Source organism: Diabrotica virgifera, chromosome 2 (assembly GCF_917563875.1).
Source record: "Diabrotica virgifera virgifera chromosome 2, PGI_DIABVI_V3a".
NCBI classification, from domain to species: domain Eukaryota; kingdom Metazoa; phylum Arthropoda; class Insecta; order Coleoptera; family Chrysomelidae; genus Diabrotica; species Diabrotica virgifera.
The window spans coordinates 240,140,795-240,162,990 of NC_065444.1; the positions used below are offsets into that span (position 1 = coordinate 240,140,795).

The window sequence follows — 22,196 nt, forward strand, 5'->3', positions numbered from 1 at the left end:
GTCCAGTATTCGCTGATGGTTTCAAACCGTTTGAAACTGATGTTAGAACAAAGCTAACGTAAATGAGATTTTGTCAATATTTAAAGGATTTTTAGCGATATATTTTTGGTGGCTAAACATGTGATTTGCCTGTATCAGCACTGATAAATATGTATGTAGACTGAAAACGTTCTGCGGTTTAGATGTAGCCCTTTGAGGGCCTTTTATAAAGGATTTTTCAATAAATTTTTTGTGATCAATGATAGTATACAGCCAGCCATACTACAGGACAATTTTTCCTTGTGGATTTTATAATGTATCAATTAAAAAAGTTTCAACGTATAGGTATGAAATAGATCTTTTTCGACCTAAGCCACCCGCCTACACGTAGGTATTTTAATACATTGTTTATCTATTTCTTTTCTACATTACTTTATTAGACATTAAACCTGGTGGTGAATAGGAAAACGGGCTATAGGAAACTCAGTGTAAAATTCTAAACTGTTGAAATTCCTGCTTCCCTAATTATTTTACATCAAAAGACATTGGAAACTATTTTTAGAGGATTGTGAAATCTGCATTGAAAACAACTGTTGAAATTGTTCTACGAATTAAACATATTCCAAAATTTTGTAAAAATGTAATACATTTTTCAGGTTTTCATCCCAAAATTAGGCCACACACAATGCAATAATGTGTCACAATGAAGTTAATATTTTCACATTTTTAAACTGTCAATATTTTTATTTAATCATTTATTATTGTTTAAAAACAATACAGTTGATAAGATACCCTCAGTTTCAGTTGCGGAGAAAGTATTAATAATAAAGATTTTTTATTCGGTCAATGGTGTAAGCACTGTCAGTTAAATAGTAACGTTTGTAGTAACGTTTTACACACATACCTAATACCTACTGTGGCAAATGTATTATATTTTTCAAAATTTTGGAATGCGTTTAAATCGTAGAACAATTTTAACATTTGTTTTCAATACAGATTTCAATCCTCTACAAATATTTTCTCATGACTTTTGATGTAAAATAATTAGGGAAGCAGGAATTCAACAGTTTAGATTTTTACATTGAGTTTCCTATGGCCCGTTTTACGATTCACCGCCCGGTATACATAGATATAGAAAATAATTGAAATACCTATCACCTATCAGGTTGGTATTGAATGAAAGCTATATTTGCAACATATTTGACAGTAAGTATCGCAAAACATCCTCTCACTAATAAAGGATTTGTTACAGAAGTTTAATGCATGTGATCATGCATTTAGATTAAGGTTAACTTGATAGTGCACATTGAACTGCTATGAAACACGTCGAATTGTCGCACTTTATGTAATTTCGCACACCATAGGCGTAACATTTCGGAGAATTCTGCTTCAAGACTTTATGTACGCATAGAAAAAAATATCTGTAATGAAGTTATGAACACCAACGCAAGACATGACAGAAACAAATCACCAACCAAAGATAAGAAAGAAAAATAAAAATTCAGAAATCTCAGACATAACAGTTAAACTGTTCAAAGAGGACAAAAAGCAATTATATAATGTCTTTACCAACCCATCACACAAGTATGAGAAACTAGCTAGATAGGGGAGTGCAATTAGAACGAAAATATGCATTGTTTCGGAAAAATTCAAACAAGCTTATATTTTTCTAAAACTTTTTATGTTAGTTTATATACATGTTAAAGTAAAAAGTTCTACTCGCAGATTTGGCCGCTAATTGTTTATTAATTGTTTAAACAATAACAATTTTTTTTGTATAAATAATTTTAAAAATATCGTTGAATTCATAATTTTACTTTGATGAAATATGCTTCTATTTTGTTTTTGATTATGCTGAATTTGAATATGGCATTACAATTTAAGAATTCTTATACAGAAACTCTTATACAGTATGTCTGAGTAGCTCGAAACCACATGCAAAACTTATTTATTATCAATTTTGTGAAAAAAGTCAAAAGTCAAAAATTTAAAACTCAACCGTCATATATCAAATTTTATACGAGTTATGTCAAAAGTATAAATTTCGTTAAAGAGTAAAGTACATACCTTCATATTCAAGAATTTCAAAAAACGCTATTATGAAAACTTGTTTGAAATTAAAAACTATGTTTTAATATACAATTACATCATTCTAATCGAAATTTTTTTTTCAATTTTTTCTCAAAATACGGATACCCATCATAATTTTATTACAATTATGATAACTAGTTTATTATCAATTTTACAAAAAAAAGTTATTCTTCATAAAATGCTCTACCTCGTCAAAAATCTAAGATACAACTAACAGATATCAAACTTTTGCAATTTTATACGAGGTATGTAAAAAATATGATTTTTGCTTAAGAGTTAAGTGCCTTTATTATTCACAATATTTTAATTAGAAGGATGTAATTGAACACTGAAACATATTTTTTAATTCCAAACAACTTTCCTTAATAGCAATTTTTGATATTGTGAAATATAAAGGTACTTTACTCTTGAATAAAATTCATATTTTTGACATACCTCGTATAAAATTAATAAAATTTGACATTTGATGGTTGCATCTTAGATTATTTACGATGTAGAGTATTTTATAAGGAATAACTTTTTTTCGTAAAACTGACAATAAAAAGTTATCAATAGGTTTCTAGTTACGCAGACATACTGTATAAGAGCTAAAAAAAAATTTTTTTTGTTGAACATTTATTATTGTTGAAGCTTATTATTAAATGTATTTTAGGTAAGTTTTATTGAAAAAAGTTTTCATCACTTTGTATTAACTTTTTTTTTACTTGTAATTTTCGGTTTTTGTATTACATTTTTGTTATCTTTCTTAATTTTCTCAATAAGAAATAGTTTATTTTATTTCTAAAGTAAAATAATTCAGTGAATTTTAAAGACTATATCCTAAGCTTTAAGAAAGCACCTATAAAATTGTAATAAATCTGTTCAAACTTGAGTAATATCGTCTTAAAATGGTGGTAATTCTGTAAAACTACGAAGTTTTCAAAAAGTACATTTTTTGTGACGTCGTATCATTTGAATTAAATTTTTGAGATTTTTTTTGAGACAAACATCGTGTTTCATAAGAAAAATTGTATTAGTTACATATTTTTAAATCATTTTTAAACCAAATTCATGTAAGTCTCAATTTCCGCCCACACCATACTTATGCCCATACATTTTATTTCTTCTTATTACAACCATAAGATAGCTAAATTATTCTTATTTCATGATCAACTTATAAAATTTCATTCAATCCATTAGTTAAAGAATTACATTAAAATAACTCAACCGTGCACTTCACCGTACGCTAGTTTACAGTGCGCCAATGTTTGTGAGAAGGGTGACTTTAGAGTTATAAATAAAAAATTATAGAAGCTACAGATTTAATTTTAGAAAAATCTTTATAGAAGGTTTTTTTTTGTAAAATTTGTTTAATAAAAAATGAAGCACCCACTTCTCGAGTAGAACTTTTTGATATGTTGTTTATTAAACATTTCTTAATCAAATTACAAAAAATTCTATCTTGTTTGATTTTTTCCGAAGTGAAAATCTATATGCACTCCCTAACTAAGAATCTTTTGGTTAATTTATTTAGTTTAAATAATTTATTTTAAATTTGTTCTAATAATTCAATTCATATTTTCCAATTCAAATGACATCTCCACGACCCAGGTCGGCAATCATCATAGCTATTCGGATTTTAGAGAGGGCAGCACTGAAAAATACATTTGATGTAAATCCATATCACTCTTATAGGTTGCGCAGCCATGAAAGTCTTCCTATCTTCTTTTTCATAGTATATTTACCTGCATAATCAGTTGGGGTATGCTGTATCTTTATCCACGTGTAATATGTTGAAAAATTCCAATTTTTGTTAATTTGCTTGTATTTAAGAGTTCCATTTCTTTATTCAACCTTCTCTTTGTGATGTGTTCGGTCCACGATATTTGCAGAATTCCTCTATACACCAACATCTCGAATGATTCCAATTTTTTCATTGATGTCGCATTCAAGGTCCAAGCCTCCATTCCACATAACAAAGTTCACCTTACAAGTAGCACCTCGCCAACCTAACTCTTAGCCTCAACTTTAAATTTATTGTGAAAAGAACTCTTCTTATTTTGTTAAAATTTGCTCTAGCGGTATTGTTCTGATGTTTATTTCCTGAAAATAATAATTTACTTGTGGCGTTAATCATTGTTCCAAGACCTGCATATTTGTCCACTCATTCGACATTGGTTCCGTTTATTATAAAATTCTAATTATTTCTTTGAGTTTTCAATTTTCTCATAAATGTTGTCTTCTTGATGTTCATTGCAAGACCGTATTCTTTTCCATACTCCGCTATTATGATCATCACTCTCTGAATATCTTCAATATTTTCGGCTAAAATGACAGTGCCTTGTGTATATCTAATATTGTTAATGTTAATTTACTTTTATTCCAGCTGTTTCACCCTTGAGAGCTTTTTCAGGATCTCGTCCAAGTGGAGATTAAAAAGAATTAGCGACACTACGCATCCCTGTCTCGCTCTACTTACATCTAAATTCAATTTTTTCTGACAGCTATTCGTTAACAAGTACTTTTTATCACTGCTTATAGTATAAATTCAAAATGATCCTGATATTATTGTAGTAATATTTACATCTTTACTAAGGATACCCAAATCAATATCTATGAAATATTTTTATAAAGCAATATGTATAAAATTTATAAAGATTGGACGTTCACATTGGATGGACCATCTTAAACGGATGCAGAGATGTTATATTTAAAAAAAAATGGATTCAGGTAGACAACGGTAGAAAGAAGGTCATAATAAGTCGTAAACTAAGGTGCATGCAACAAGAGGAACAGTATCTAAAAGCAAACCTTAGAGCCAGCCAAAACCACAAAGGATTGCCAAATTAGCGATAATAATTATTTCCTTCTTCTTTATATAAATAATTTATTGTGCTTGTTCATCCTGGCTCATAGATTCTTTAGCTGGATCTAAAATGTTTGTTCTAATTTCTGCTCAGCTTCCTCCATTATATCGCTTTGGATGATATATGTGTTTCTGCATTTTTCTGCTATTCTTTTTTTGTATAAATACCTTTCTCTATCAAAACAGGTGATCAATTGGAATGTAGAAACTATAGGGGAATAACCCTCCTTAATAGAGCATACAAAATATTTTCGAGTATCTTATCTTATCTTATGTTCAGGGCCGCGTTTAGGTCAATTGACGCCCTAGGCAATTCTCTAGTAGCCGCCCTTCAAACATGTACCACTTTTGCGAAAAAAATTGCAGAAATTTTTATTTAAATAAGAATACACTAAAAAGGGATTTAAACTACGATGTTTATGTACCTATAATAGAAAAAATTGTCATTCCAGTTCAATCACATCAGAGACTTCCTTTCAAAAAAAGACTTTTCAAAAAAAAAATTTGTTCTTGACAAAATCGACAAATTGTTAACACGTTCTCGAGTCATACTTCATACTTGATGGAAGATTATTTTTAATTCTTGACATTTTCGAAAATGACCTTTCAGCGGACACGTTGGCAACTGGGAAGCACAAATAAATGTGCAAAGCAATGTCAAAATTAGGGAAAATATCTTTAAATTTACTTCGTGCAGTCACTGAAGGTTTTTACCTCCGATTTCGTTGAACCTCCATCGATTTTCATGAAAACTGGTGAGTAGTTAGAGGGTACCACAAGGAACAATGGTGACATGATGCCCATTTGCGCTTTTACCGTGGTGGTGAAAACTACCCGTTTACGTGTGGGTGAAAAGAATAATACCATAAAACGATAGAGAGACAAATGCCAAGCAAAATTTGTTATATAAAGTTATTAATATAAATCAACACTTTCTGAGTTACTAAGGATCAAAGATTTTAGTTTTTCGTAAAAAAATGCATGTTTTAAAACTGTTTTTCACGTATAACTCGAAAACTGTAAGCTTTTACAAAAAAAGTTATTACTACCAAAATTGAAATTAATAAAAAGCTGAATACACTCCACACTTAAAGAAACTGAGTTATGGGTAATGGAATGTATATTTTTTCGAAGAGTACTCAAATCAAAGTATTCAAGCTTAAATAACGGGAAAACGATACATTTTATAAAATATACCTGCTAAGCACTTGTCAAAGTACTTCGGAGTACCTATCAAATGAGCTCCACTAGAAGTTAAAGCATTACAATTAAGCAAGTTATGATGGAAATAAGAGAACCCTTTAGAACTTTTTAGGAAAAAGTGAAAAATTAAACATACGCCATTTCGACAAAAATCAAAATGTATAGTAATCCTTACAAGAATTTCTATATATTAGCATAAGTAATGACCGGTTTAGAATGCATATATTTCAACAATTTTGGCCAGTTTTTAATGCATATTTTTGAAAAAAAGATGTAATTTAAAAACATCAGAATTTTTAAAATTATCGTAATTTTCATTTTCTTTTGCTAATAACTCCAAAAATACTCAATATACGTAAAAAGTGATATATGTATAATCAAATTTTAGTTTTTTCTGTAGCAAATAGTTTACCCTTCTACTATTGCTGATAAAAAGTAACCGAGATAGAATCGTTTAAAGTTTAAAGCTTAAATTTTGCTGCGATAACCATGTAACCGGGGCCATTTAACCTTTTATTTTTTTAAAAAGTAAGGGATTTAAAAGATTAAATTCAACGTGGTTTAATGGCCATTAATTGGCCATTTATTTAAAAGAGTTATGGAGTTATTTAAAAAAAAATAACTTTTTGGGAAAAATTTTTAAAAGATAAATTTTGAAAAATATTTGGTGCATAAATTTTAATGCTATCAACTTGTTCGGGGGCTCATTTGATAGATATTTCTAAGTACTTTGACAAATGTTTTATAAGGTTATGTCATAAAATGCATAATTTTCCCGTTATTTAAGCTTGAATACTTAGATTCGGGTACTCGTCGAAAAAAATATACATTCAGTTACCTATAACTCACTTTTAGTTTACATTAAAAGGTTTTTCCAGTAAGGAGTTTATTTCATTTTCTAATAGCTTTAATTTTGGTAATAATAACTTTTTTGTAAAATCTTATAGTTTTTGAGTTATTTATGAAAAATCAATAAAAAACATGCATTTTTCTCACGAAAAATTAAAATCTTTATCTTTAATAACTCAAAAAGTATTGATTTATTTTAATAACTTTATGTAACAAATTTTGCTTAGAATTTGTCCCTCTATCGAATTCTGGGGATATTTCTAATAAAATCATTTTCAGCCTCGAGAAGGGGTGGCATCCACCCCCAGGGTAAAAGCGCAAGTTTCTCTAACCACCCACCAATTTTCATGCAAATCGATGGAAGTTCAACAAAATTGGAGGTGAAAGCTCATATCCACCTTCAGTGACTGCAGTAACTCTTCTTTAAATATTAAGATAATGTCAATTGGTGATTTTATTGTGGTATCCAAATGACCCTTTAAGTGAATGCATTCATCTATGAATGATGTACCTTGGTCGTCTTTATTTTGTATCAGAGTTTCAGCTTCTTTAATCTTTAATAATTTCTTCATTGCTTAATCTTGGAAAATCTGTTAGTAACACGAAAAAGTTGATAAATAAGTCGATAAGATTCCAGACGTCTATTAAGGTCTCTTATCAGTGTCGATTATAACATAGAATGTGTGGATTTTCATCTCATCACTAGCTGAAAAGTTTAGTTCATCATCGGCCCCCTCGTCAAATTGAATTTCTCTTTCTTATTTGTTTATATAACCAAGGCAAATATGAATAAACTAGCTACAACAGAAAGAGCTATGGAAAGAGCAATGTTAGGTATACGACTGTCAGATAAAAAGAGGAGCAACTGGGTAAGATCAAAAACAAAAGTCGAGGACATAACAACAAAAGTTGCCAAACTTAAATGGAGCTTTGCAGGCCACACTGTTAGACAAAAAGACCAACGTTGGAATGCCACGATACAACATTGGAGACCTTACCAAAGTAAACGACCGAGAGGAAGACCACAGATGAGATGGGTTGATGATATTAAAAGAGTAGCCGGAACGAATTGGAAATATGTTGCTCAGGATAGAGACCGATGGAAGGAGTTGGGAGAGGCCTATGTCCAAACGTGGACGATAGAAGGCTAAGAAGATTTGTTTATATGTTTTATTTGGGCAGAATTTTTGACTTTCTTGCGGTAAAGTAATTTGAAAGATCTTCATACTCTTTAATGACAGAACCTAGATCCATAATTTTTATATACAAATATTTTTTGTACAGTAATTTTGCCGCCCTCTCATAATGTGCCGCCCTAGGCAACTGCCTATGTTGCCTAATGGATAAAGCGGTCCTGCTTATGTTCGCCAAATTACATATTCAGAGGAGCTTTACAACGGGCCATATTTTGCCATGAATGAATTCTACATCCCGTGTCTCCTTTTTAACATATCTCTGGAAAAGGCGGTCAGAGATGCCCGAATAGATAACAGAGGAAATATTTTTAATAAATCATCAAACATTTTGGTATATGTAGGTGATGTGGACCTAGTTGCTAGCACAACAAGTAAATGAGGAGAAAACTAAGATGATGGCATCAATACCCACCAATAGAGCCAGAAACATCGGTAACCAATTCACGGCTGATAACTCTACCTTTGAAGTGGTGGACAAATTCACATACTTAGGCTCCCTGATCACCACGAAGAACATCATGACGGCAGAAATCAAGCGAAGAATAATCATAGCAAACAAATGCTATTTTGGACTGAGTAGAAATATGAGAAGCAGAAACTTAAGCCAAAAATCAAAAATAAGCATATACAAAACCCTTATACAACTAGTGTTGACATATGGATCGGAGACATGGACCATCTCCAAGGCAGATGAAAACCTTCTGCTTATATTTGAACGAAGGATCCTGAAAGGAATATTCGGTGGCATCGGTGAAAATGTTGTTTGGAGGAGGAGGTACAACTACGAGATATACCACAGATATAAACATATATTTGGTGTTAAAGTCGTAGTGTCTCTTATAATCTTATCTCTCAACTTTAAACAAGCTGAAGTTATAATTATAAGTAAAGGAGAAGAAAAAGATCCAACTTTACCTAAATCTTATAGACCAATATGCTTACTAAACACAATGGGGAAATTACATGAAAAATTACTTTGTAAAAGACTAAATCAAATAAGACACGAAACTGGACTTCATCCAAATCAATATGGCTTTAGGGAAGGAAAATCAACAGAAGATGCTATTAATAAAGTTTATAATATAATTGAGGGGAGCACAAAGAAGAATGTTTTGATGATCTTTATAGATGTTTCTGGAGCTTTTGACAATTTATGGTGGCCCGCATTATTCGAAAGACTTCGACAGATGCATTGCCCCAGAAACTTGTACGGGAGTTTCAGAAACTATTGTCAAGACCGATATGCCAGCTTAAGTTGTCCAATGGATAAAAAGACGAGACATATAACTAAAGGTTGTCCACAAGGTTCAGTGTGTGGACCTATTTTTGGAACATAATGTTAGAAGAACTGCTGGAACGGTTAGCTGTAGATCCTGAGTTCTAGGGAGCACAGCGTATGCGGATGATTTGCTGCTTATCATAGATGCTAATTCAAGAAGAGAACTAGAAATAAAATCAAATGGAGTACTTGAAAACATAAATGAATGGATGAAAAAAGTTAAACTAACTATATCAGAAACAAAAACAACATATAGCCTTATAAAAGGAAGACTTGAAAGAAATCCAAGTATACAAATAAGGGGGAAGGCAATAAAAAGAACAAAAATAACTAGATATCTTGGTATCATAATCGATGAACCAAGACTCTTTACAAACCATATAAATAGCGTCTGTGAGAAGGCAGCGAAAGTCATGCATTGAATTGCAAGCCTAGCACAAAGGGAATATAGAATTCCGTTCCAGCATATGCGCGTATACCTGAGTACGATACTTGCCTCAATTGTAGGATACGGTGCAAGTGTATGGGCACACATACTAACAAATAATACAAATATTGAAAAAATTAATAAAGCACAAAGAGGTTTCCTTGTTAGAATGACAGGAGCCTTCAGTACTACAGCAACATCAGCTTTAACAGTCTTGACTGGTGTAATGCCCATGCACTTGGAAGCACAAAAACGTGCATGTAGATATTGGCAAAGAAAAGAAAATTATGAAAAAATAATACAATTAATGGGAATAGAAATCAGAAGAAAAAGAGAATTAGAAGAAATATTAAATAGAAAATGGCAAAACGAATGGGATAATTCACCTAAAGTAAGACGTCTCTATAATTTCATTCCAAATGTAAATAATATACCAAATTATTTTAACCCAAAAAAATGATTAATACATTTTCTTACAGGGCACGGTCCGTACCCTACATACCTACATATATTTAACTTAAAAGACAATGAATATTGTGAAAGTGGAGAAATAGGCACACCAGAACACATAGTATTTAATTGCGAAGACAAACAAATACACAAGTACTACAAAGAATGAGAAGAGACCTTGTTGGCATAAATATAGAAAATATAATACAATATAATACAAATATAATATAATCAAGAAGCTTCTATTCTGGTAGACGGCAAAGAAACAGACAAAATTTGCATTCAAAGAGGTGTCAGACAGGGTTGTGTGTTATCCCCAACTATGTTTAACGTATACTCAGAAATAATTTTTAATGAAGCCTTGGAAGGACAATGTGGAGTTCGAATCGGGGGAGAAACTATTAACAACATCAGATATGCAGACGACACCGCGATCATGGCTGAAAATATCGAAGATCTTCAATTCCTTATAGATCGAGTCACTAGAGAATGCTCCAATAACGGACTTAACATAAATGCAACAAAGACAAAGTTACTTGTGGTTAGTAAACAAGACGACGGCCCTATGCAACTAATTGTCAATGATGAATCAATAACAAAAGTTAACCATTTTAAATACCTAGGATGTTGGATAAACGAGACACTAAATCCGGATGAAGAAATTAAAACTCGTATAGAAATTGCAAGAGGAGCATTTATGAAACTTAGATCTATTCTGAGCAACTCTCAGCTGAACTTACAACTAAGAATCAAGTTTCTAAAATGTTATGTGTATCCTGTATTACTATATGGATGTGAAACCTGGATCATGAAGGTTAACATGATAAACAAATTAGAAGCCTTTGAGATGTGGTCGTATCGTAGAATGCTCAGAATATCTTGGGTTCAACGCATTTCAAACAGAGAAGTCTTAAACAGAGTAGGTCAAGGCGAAGGTGACTTAATGAAGATGATAAAAAAGAGAAAACTTGAATATCTGGGGCATATAATGAGAGGTAGCAGATACAGGATGCTGCAGTTAATACTCAATGGAAAGATCGACGGAAAAAGAGGAATTGGTCGAAAGAAATATTCATGGCTCCGAAACCTTCGTCAATGGACTGGCTTATCAGCAGATCAATTGTTACATGCCGCACAAGATCGAGAACGATATCGGCAAATTGTTATGGAAGCTACCCACGCCTAAAAATTTGGGCACGGTACTTAAAGAAGAAGAATACAAAATGAAGAATTATTTAATACATTAAACAATTTAGCGGACATAATATCAAAGAAACAATTAGAATTATATAATATTAGACGAAGAATAAATCAAGTAAATAATATCCAACCTCTTTGAATTTGAATAAGAAATTATACAAAAAAAAATTAAAATTACCTATAAAAATATAAAATAAAATATTGGAATAATTAAATAAATATTTATATAATAAAAAATTAAAAAATTAATATCAAATATAAAATAAAATAAATCAAAAATCAAAAAATTATTAATCAAACAAAAAAAAATTAAACTAAAAACCTGAAATTTTAAAACTCAATGGTCTGAGGCTCACCGAAATACCATTAAGAATATGATAAAGTCGATTAGACTTGCACTTAAAATTATTCGTGACTATTTTTAGATGAAAAGTGCTGGCATTTCTCATCTGAGAATGAGAAATGGGAGCACTTTAATAAAAATTATATGTTCAAAAAAAATTAATAACTTATTTTTGTTTATTAGTTTTTGTTTATTTGTTATTATTTGTTCATTAGAATTATTTATTAGAATTTTTTACAATTTGTAGTTTTCATAATTAGTAGTAGATTAGGGCTATTGTTAATTAGTCAAATATAGAAAATTTTTAAAATAATAATAATGTAAAGATAAACTACTGTAATCCCATCAGGAAACGACCTGGATTAGTCACAAGAGGCCAGGTCATTTGTATAGTACTATAAATAAATAATAAAATGTCTCTTATAAAAATAAGAAGAGTAAGATGGGCAAAACATCTAGCAAGAACACAGCAGAACAATCCTCCTAGAAGAATCCTTATATCACAACCTGTGGGAAGTAGAAATAGGGGTAGGCAAAAACTTAGATGGAAGGATGGTGTAGATGAGGATGGTAGAAAAACAGGTGCAGCAAACTGGCAACAGTAAGCAATGGATGGAACTTACTGGCGTAATAGACTTGAGAAGGTCGAGGCTCTTTTATAGGGCTACAGTACCATTAACAATGATGATCATAACTACTCATGCTTTGTTATTCGTCCATTTTATTGTTTTATTTTCAAGTTTTACCCTCTACAATTAATCAAAGATCTACCTCAGTTATTTTATTTATTTTTTAATAATCTCCCTTCTACTATTTCATGTGGATCTTATTTCATCAAAATTCCTCAAATACCTTGACATGCCAACTCAAACTCCCTCTTGCCACACGCCTCTGTTTATCAGCATAGCGATTGCAGAATGGGCGTGCAATGACGGAGCCAATTGATAAGCAGCGATTCATGATATGATTGATAGACGTTTAAATCTTTGTTATGTGTAGATTCAAGGGCTGTGTAATGTTCAGTATGCGCTCGGCTGAGGCTGTTATCCAGAACGGTATTTACGGCACCCTGTACGTACAAGCAAGCATTGTTCACGTACGAGCTGGACTTAATCCCTTCAATCGACGAAACGGTCGAAACGGATGCATTTTTTAATATTTTTTTTTCTGATAGGTGTAATGGAGTCATTTGAGGGCAATGTGCAGTGTCTTGAAAATAATAATATCTATATGGTCAAAAAAAGTGAATAGAAAATGAGGATCATTATACAACAATTTTACACGGGAAGCTGATGATTTTTAAACATTCTTTTTCTTCTTCAGGTGCCAACTTCTAATGAAGACTGACCACTTCTGTAATTTTTGGACTTTCATATGAGTGACTGGAAATAGAAGCCAGGCCATTCATTAATGTTTTTTTAGCCACTTTATCTGTTGTCTACCAGCAGCGTCTTCCCCAAACCTTTTCTTACATTAAGAGCTGTAGGCAGTTGCATCTGTCGTGTCTAAGGACGTGTCCAAAATAAGTTTTTCTCCTCCTTCTTTGAGCCCTTGTCAGAGCGTGGCGAGACTGTAAATATTGTTAGTTTGCTGTTTCCATCGGCTGCGATCCTCTGCCAGATGAATGGCTTCATATGAGGCTTTTTCCAACGGAGGCTTCAATTGATCTGCTCATCGCGGTGGGGATCTTTCTCTAGGTATTCTGCATTCGATATCCTTCTACTGCCTAAAGTTCTGGCTATGTGGCTGAAGTAGGTAATTTAGATATGCCCGGTTTATATTTTTATAGCATATTTTATATTAGGCTCTTGCAGAATTGACAGTAAGGTTCTGTGTTCTATACATAATTTTGCAGACCCACATTTCGAAGCCTTCGATCTTCGAATTTTTTTTGAGAGTCAATGTTTCATCTGCGTATGTAGTATAACGTAATGTAGTTCACCACGAATGATGAAAATGGGGAGGCACTAGTAGAATGGTCCGAAGAGCAAAACACATGTCTAGTTTTTCATGCCAAAGACAGAAGAACATTTAAATCAGCTGCATGGAGAAAAGAATATAACCCAGACCTACGTTTTGTCTAAAAAGATACCAATGACAGACCACTAACAACTGCGAGAAGTGTCCTTGCAGACTTCCCATATACTCAACATCGTCCTGTGCTTATCACCATCGGAATATCAATTCCAATAATTAGATCATATCCTCGACCCAGGTGGAATCTTGGAAAAGCAAACTGGGAGAAGTTCTCTGAACAACTAGACCGGACCTTGAGCTGGGTCCCTCCAACCAGCAAACATTACGAGAGGTCTGTGGGTGCAGTAATAAGCGCTGCCAAGGAAACCATCCCTAGGGGGTATCGCAAAAAATATGTGCTCGGATGTACTGAAACATGCGAAAAGTTATACGCGAAGTTTCTCGAAAGTGGTGAGCGAGAAATAGCCGACGAGCTTTTACACAACATCGATACAGCTAGACGCCAAAAATGGATAAAGACTGTCGAAAACCTTGACTTCAAAAAATCAAATGGTCCCTGTTGCGGAAAATTGGAGGAGCTAACCAGCTGGAATCCAGAGAGTCTAAAATGTCTCCTAACAAGGTTGCCTCCCATATAGTATCTCTATCTAGAGCTCCACGATATCGAACACATACTACCAACGTGAAAAGAGACTTAAGGGCATTAAAACAAATGAACAGAACGAACTCCGAATATTCAGCAAGAATACTTCTTTCTGAAATCACACATGTGCTGAAAGAAATGAAATCAGGTGAAGCACCTGGGTTTGATGGTATCCATCCTGAGTTCTTGATACACAGTGGTGCATACACGAAACAATTGCTTGCAATGTTCTTTAATGATATACTTCAGTCAGGTAACATTCCTTTCTCACTTAAGCGAACAAAGATAATTGCAATTCCGAAACCAGGCAAATCAAACGACAAGCCAGAAAACTACCCCCCCCCCTTATCTCTACTCAGCATGATATATAAACTATTAGAAAAGCTTCTCCTTAACATAATTAGTCACAGGATACTAGAAAATGTCCCCATTGAACAAGCTGGCTTCCGTCCTCATCGAAGCTGTACGGACCAAGTGCTGTCATTAACAACTTTTATAGAAGCTAGTTTTCAAAAGAAACAAAAGACAGCAACAGTATTTATAGATCTATGATACTGTTTGGAGTCAGGGATTAATATATAAACTGGCCCGTATTATTCCCTGCAGAAAGATAATTAACCTCATTGACAACATGCTGACAAACAGAGCCTTCCAGGCTATAATGGGAAAGGAGACGAGTAGACAGATGAAACCTAACAATGGCATTCTACAGGGTTCTGTCCTTGTCCCTTTACTTTTCAGCCTCTATATTGCTGACATGCCTGAAACCGAATCTCGAAAGTTTGGATATGCTGACGACTGGACCCTTGCAACAAGCCACCAGTCTTTAGAAACTACAAAAATCAATCTCACGAATGACTTATGCCAGCGAATACCTTAAGAAATGGAGACTACAACCAAGTACTACAAAAACTGAAGTATCTGCTTTTCATCTCAACAACAAGCTGGCAAACAGAGAATTGCGAGTGTATTTTAATAACAAGCTGTTGAAACACAATAAATACCCTAAATACCTTGGGGTTACTCTAGACAGAACGCTCACATTCAGAGAACACCCGACGGAAACAGCAGCAAAATTGAAAACACGCAACAATATAATACAGAAACTCTGCGGCACTACATGGGGGTCCACCGCATCAACTTTAAGATCCTCTGATCTTGGCCTGATATATCCGGTGGCAGAATACTGTGCACCAGTGTGGCTAAATAGCAGGCACATCCACCTAGTCGACACCCAACTAAACCGTGCTATGCGTATGATAACAGGCACAATTAAGCCCAGTCCTACAACTTGGCTACCTACCCTTAGTAATATAGCACCACCCAACCTATGCCGCGAACCTGCATCGGTTAAAGAATATAACAAAATAATAGAAAGATAGATAGATAGTTTATTTAGCTATAAGTTACATAATGTTTATAGCAAGTCAGTAAATAGTTATATAGAAGTATAGAACAAACAAAATTAAGTATTTAAAACATTAAAATTACATATAAAAACATACAATATAAACAGAAAACGTAATACAAATTAAAATAATTAAAGTAAGCGAGTAAGCGCCAGCTTCTAGTCCACAACGACATCCCCGATATTATTGGAAACCGTCTCCGATCCAGGTTACCCCCTCTACAATCTGCTCAAGCGCTGCAGCAATCCAACTTTGACATAAATACCCGATGGAGAGAAGATTGGGAAAGTAAGACAGATCCGCATTACCATAGTCTAACGGACATAATAGGAAAACCTAGCGAATTTGAACGTCCCCGTAAGATTTGGGCAGCCCTTAATCGAATTAGAACAAACTGTGGAAGATGCGCCGACTCCCTTTACAGATGGGGTAAACTTCCCTCGCCTTCTTGTGTCACATTGTTCAGGACTGCCCGCGCAGAGCATACACAGGCGACCCTATATACTTTGTAATGGCAACCGAAGGGTCAATCGAATATATAAAAAAACTGGACATCTGTTTGTGATGCATTGTATAATGCATAAATCTAAATATATTATGTGATGTATTTAAGTAATACGCTAAATAAATGCGTATGTAGTAATGGGAAAAATACGAACATTGACCAATCTGAGCTTAATATTCCTGGTTATTGTTCTGTCTTTTTGTATTCTAATTATTGTAGCTGTTGAAAATCGGACCATTGCTAGTCAACACTTGATTTTTGAGGAATAATCGCCTTTTTTGGTTCTTCTACTTCTTAATGCGCCTTCTCTATTACTGAAGGTTGGCTATAACTACAGCAACTTGCTCTCTATCTTGAGCGGTTCTTAGTATTGAATGTGTGTCCATGCCTGTCCAGTCTCTTACGTTCTTCAGCCAGGAGCATTATCTTCTTCCTGGACCTCTTCTTCTTTGAACTTTTTTGGTTAATCCGAGAAAAATATTCATTTGCCATTATCCATGCTGATTTGTCTTCGAACTATCATGTCCATGAAATCTTCATGCATGCTTTCCAACATGAGGGGCACATACACCTACCATAGGTATACCTGTCAGGTGTACCATACAAATTTGTCAGTTCAACATGGATTCTTCAGAAGAATGAATGATCTGCTTTCCCTCCTTATTTTCTGTAAGCATTGCGAATCGTAAAAAAAGACTAAAAAAACGCAAACAATGCTGTAAGGAATGATTGTAATGAAGAAATAAATTTTCTCATATCAATCTCTTTAATGAATTAAGACATGATCAATTTGAGTTAAATATTATGTTTATATCGGTTTATGTACCTGCTTAAACTGATGAAATTTGTTGGCGACTAAAGTACCAGCACTAACACTAACACCAATAAGCTAAAAAAAGCTTTATTTATAATAAAAATATGTGACTTCCATATTCCAATATTTTTCTTCTAGCTAATTGTGAAAATTTAGGAATAAAAAAATTAAAAAGTGTGTTTACCTCATTGTCTTTGTCCGCATCTCTAATGTGTTGAGCAATGAATCTGACTCCTTCTAGAGCTGCTAATACATTTGCCGAAAGTACTTTGGGAGTCATGTTGGAAGATTCTGTCACTGTTAAAAAAAAAACAAGAAAATTATCAATTGAAATTGAAAAAAAAAACAATAATACATTTCACAATCAATGTTAAAATTGGAATCATTAATCCTTATTAGACAAGGCGAAAACGGCGGGTTCGTTGGAAAAAATATTCCCATGAGATTTTTTTGCATAATCACATTTGTAATACACCCCAGAATAAGGTTAAAGAAGTCGCCCACACGAAAAGTGGTCCAAATTTTTTTTTACAATTTTTTTTTATTAAATTACAAAAATTATTATTTTTGACACCCCGACAATTTTTTTTAGCTTTTTTAGAAAATTCTGGACAAAAAAGGTCTCTTGTAATTTTTCTATAAAGTTGATGGTTTCGAGTTATAAGCAATTTAAAATTTGAAAAACGCGAAAATGGCCATTTTTAAGACTTAATAACTCGGTTAAAAATTATTATTATGAAAGTCAGAAAGTGACTAAATCAAAGTCTAAAGGGCCCCTACATGATCTTGAAGAAATTTGTGTCATTAATTTATTACTAAGCTGTTATTTTTAATTATTAACAATAAGCCGTAAGATCGTATTGACCCGGCTAGCCGCGGCTGTAAATGTGAGTGCGAGTAAGATACCCCATTGGACTGCCGGAATGGCATCTCTCTCGCACTCACCATAGACGGCCGCCTAATACGTGCAGGCGCTCATTATTATTACTTAAAAATAACAGCTTAGTAATAAAATAGTGACAAAAATTTCTTCAGGATCTTGTAAGGGGGGGGGGGCTTTAAACTTTGATTTGGTCACTTTCTGACTTTCATAATAATAACTTTTAACCAATTTATGCCATTTTTCGTTATTTTCCATTAGAGAAAAACTTTGGAGAAAAATTACAAAAGATCTTTTTTGTCCAGAATGGTCCAAAAAACCTAACAAAAATTTGTACAGGCCAAAAATATTGATTCTTAAAATTTGATTAAAGAAAATTGTTAAAAAAAATTTGGACCACTTTTCACGTGGGCGACTTCTTGAACCTTATTCTGGGATGTCTCACGAATGTGATTATGTAAAAAAACCTCATGGGAATATTTTTTCTAACGAACCCGCCGTTTTCGTCTTGTTTATATACGATAGAGCCAAAATAACCTGTTCTAATAAAAATTCATTCTTAAAAATAACATTTGTTAACATATGTTTTATTCGAAAATGATTAGCCTTTGTCGTTTATGACTAAGAAATTTTCAAGATTGGTCCGAATGGAATAGAACAACTCAGAACGGGATAAACTTAAAACGATAGAAAATAACTTCAACATTTCAACAACATTCAAAACAACAAACACACGGAAGATCTATTTTATCTAAAACTAAGCCTAACTAAAATACCTTGTAAATGTGAACATATTTATTTAGGTGAAACCTGAAACATCAAGACTATTAAACGTTCACGTAATACGTGAACATCTTCTTCTTCTTGTGGTGCTTTCTTCTTTAGTAGAGGTTAGCGACTACATTGGCAAATCTGTCTCTGTCCAATGCGGCTCTAAACAAAGATGTTGAATCAAGGCCGGTCCAGCCTCTAATATTTCTAAGTCATGAAATCTGGCGCCTACCAGGACCCCAGATGTTCCTTCATTTTTACCCTGAATGATTACCAATAAAACCAAAGTGAAAGATGTAAACAAACATGTAGCTACTCTCAAATGGAAATTTGCAGGACACAACAGCAGACAAAGAGACGGAAGATAACACAGCAGAAGACAGCATTAGCACTGAACCGAGAAGAGTGGAAAAATAAGGGGGAGGTCTATGTTCAACTTTGGACAAATGAAGGGCAATAGATAGATAAAGATAGATAGACCAGTTGAGCGAGGCGGTACTTTTCGTTTCTCATTATGTGTCCCAGGTATCTAACTTTCCTGACTTTAATGATTTTTAGCAGTTCCCCATCTGTAGCTATTCTCCTCAGAACATTCTCGTTGGTGGTGTGGGTTGTCCAAGGTATTTTCAAGATTCTTCAATAAAACCAGAGTTCAAAGGCTTCTAACTTGTTTATCAGTGTTATGTTGAGTGTGAATTAATAGAGAAGGCTATGAGTGCATTCAATAACATGGCCAAACTCTTTAACCCTGCGGTGGTAGCGGGGGTCTGTGAAACCCGAACCTACATTTAACTGTACAGAACTCCGTTGGCAACAACGCTGTGAACAAAACCATGCGGCTATGTTTCTATCTTCGCCGGCAGTAAGTACAAGTCAGACGTTAGAAAAAGTTTTGTTTTTTGTATTGTGGATACGTGCGTCGGGTTCAGGAGACCTAGAGCTACAAAATCCGACAGTAATTTTTTTTGTGAGTATTTTAAATTTATTTGTTTATTTACTGTTACAACTTGATAATATGTAGTATGCTATGTATTTCAATAATTTCTTTATATTGTATTTTATAACTTATAACAATAATTATTTGCAGATAATAGATTATGAGGCACAGCAAGACAGACTTCTTAGTCTACTGGAAGAAGTATCATCTGGCAGTGAAATAGAGATTGATTCAGAAGATGATTGTTCTGAGACCGAAAACTTCAATCCTTGCGAAGTCTAATATGAGTCATCGAATACCGAAGAGGATGTAAAAATAACAAATGACATGCATTTTTATGCCTCAAACATGTCAATATTTACTGTGATGAATGTTCAACTTAATCGACTATTTTATGATTTTTAGTTTTTTTCATTATTACGTTTTATGTTTCTTTAAAGTAAATATGTAATATTTTATTATGGGGTAAATAATTTTTTTTATAATAAAACGTTTTTTTGTATCAAAATGTAGGGTTGTAAAGAAATGTCAATAAATATTGAAATAATATATTATTTAATATCATCTTCACACAAACCCATTTATAAGAATATAGTTAATTAATCAATGGGAAAAAAATATTTAAAAATGTACAAAAATATATATTTATATTATATTTATATATCGAGTCTGGTGAACCCGGCGCAACAATTTTTTTTCAAAACAGGCGCTACCACCGCAGGGTTAAAAGCCACAACCTTAATCTGGAGATGAAAATAAGGCTCCTACGATGTTATATTCTTCTTAATATTGTATTACGGACTTGAATCCTGGACACTCACTGAAGCAATGGAGAAAAAACTTGAAGCCTTCGAGATGTGGCTATACAGGCGAATCCTAAGGATATCATGGACGGAAAAGATAACCAACGAGACCGTATTACGAAGAGTGGGCAAAGAAAGAGATGTGATGTATACCATTAAAAGGAGAAAGTTAGAATATCTCGGACACATAATGAGAAACGGCAGTAAATACAGATTACTGAAGGTAATCCTTCAAGGTAAAGTATTCGGAAAGCGAGGAATTGGGAGAAGAAGAATATCATGGTTAAAGAACCCGAGGAAATGGTTCTCCACAACAACAACTAATCTATTTAAAGCATCAGTTAATAAAATAATTACAGCCAGAATGATTGCCAATATTCGAAACGAATAGGCACTAAAAGAAGAAGAAGAATGTTGAGTGTCCAGGCCTCCGTTCCATACAAAAGTATTGACCACACACAGCAATGCAGAAAACAACATCTAGGCTAATATTAATGCTAATTTTACAAAATAAGCTTTTCATTTTGATAAACCCTTGTCGGGCTACCTGTACTATCGTTCTTACATCTTGTTGATAATCAAGTTGATTGTTGAACCAGCAACAAAGATATTTCTATTGGTTTACGTATTTAATCTGTTGGTGGTTCACCTATATTGGAAGGGGTAAATTTTTGTTCCTTGATATTTTCATAACTTTGGTTTCGCAGTATTGATCTTCATTCCCATTTTTTTACAACTCTCGCTATTTAACAGTATCTGCAGACTATGGTCCGAATCAGTCATAAATACCGTGCCATCTTCATAGCGGATGTACATCAAGTGAACATTGACGAACATCAATTGTATTCAGCAACATCATTCAACCCGGATCTATCCACTGATGGATATAGGTCTCCTTCAGTCTTTTCCACGCATTTCTGTTTTGTGCTGTTTGCATCCAGTTTTTGTCGATCCATTTTATGTCATCAGACCATCTGGTTGACGGACTACTTCTACTTCGATATGCTTCTTGTCTTGGTTTCCAGTGTATTATTCGCTGTTTCTATCTGTTATCCAACATTCTAGCTATGTGTCCAGCCCAGTTCCACTTTAGGGTCATAATTCTTTCTATGGCATCCGTCACTCCTGTTCTCCGTCTTATCTCCCTGTTCGTAATTCGATCCCGACGAGAAATGCCTAACGTTAAGCGTTCCATGGCTCTTGGGTAACACAAATTTTATTTCTTACTTTCTTGGTTATTGTTAAAGTTTCTGCACCATACGTACGTACTGACAACACACACTGATCAAAGACTTTTCTTTTGAGACACATAGGCAGTTCTGACTTAGGGACATAGCTCAGCTTGCCGAATGCCACCCAAGTAAGTCCTATGCGGCGGCTTAGTTCGCACGTTTGATTATTTCTTCCTATGCGTATCTCATGCCCTAAGTACTTATAAGAGGTGGTTTCTTCAATAGGCATGCTATTTACGGAAATATTTTCGCTTAACACACTCAATTGTTTTAAAAATAGAGAATTCGATAGATCTGAAATATGTAAACACGCATGGGACAATGAACATAGAACTCAGTGGAAAGATTCAAGTATAGTCCTGA

At 33.6% G+C, this 22,196-nt stretch overlaps 1 protein-coding gene across 1 annotated transcript in view; it reads right to left on the bottom strand.

Moving 5' to 3' along the window:
• Positions 1–22,196, bottom strand: part of LOC114331675 (acetylcholine receptor subunit beta-like 2) — a 158,825-nt gene that overhangs the window by 12,077 nt on the left and 124,552 nt on the right. Inside the window, exon 9 of the mRNA XM_050643136.1 lies at positions 17,395–17,507. Within this exon, the coding sequence (XP_050499093.1) occupies positions 17,395–17,507 (113 nt within the window). The remainder of the gene's footprint in view (positions 1–17,394; positions 17,508–22,196) is intronic.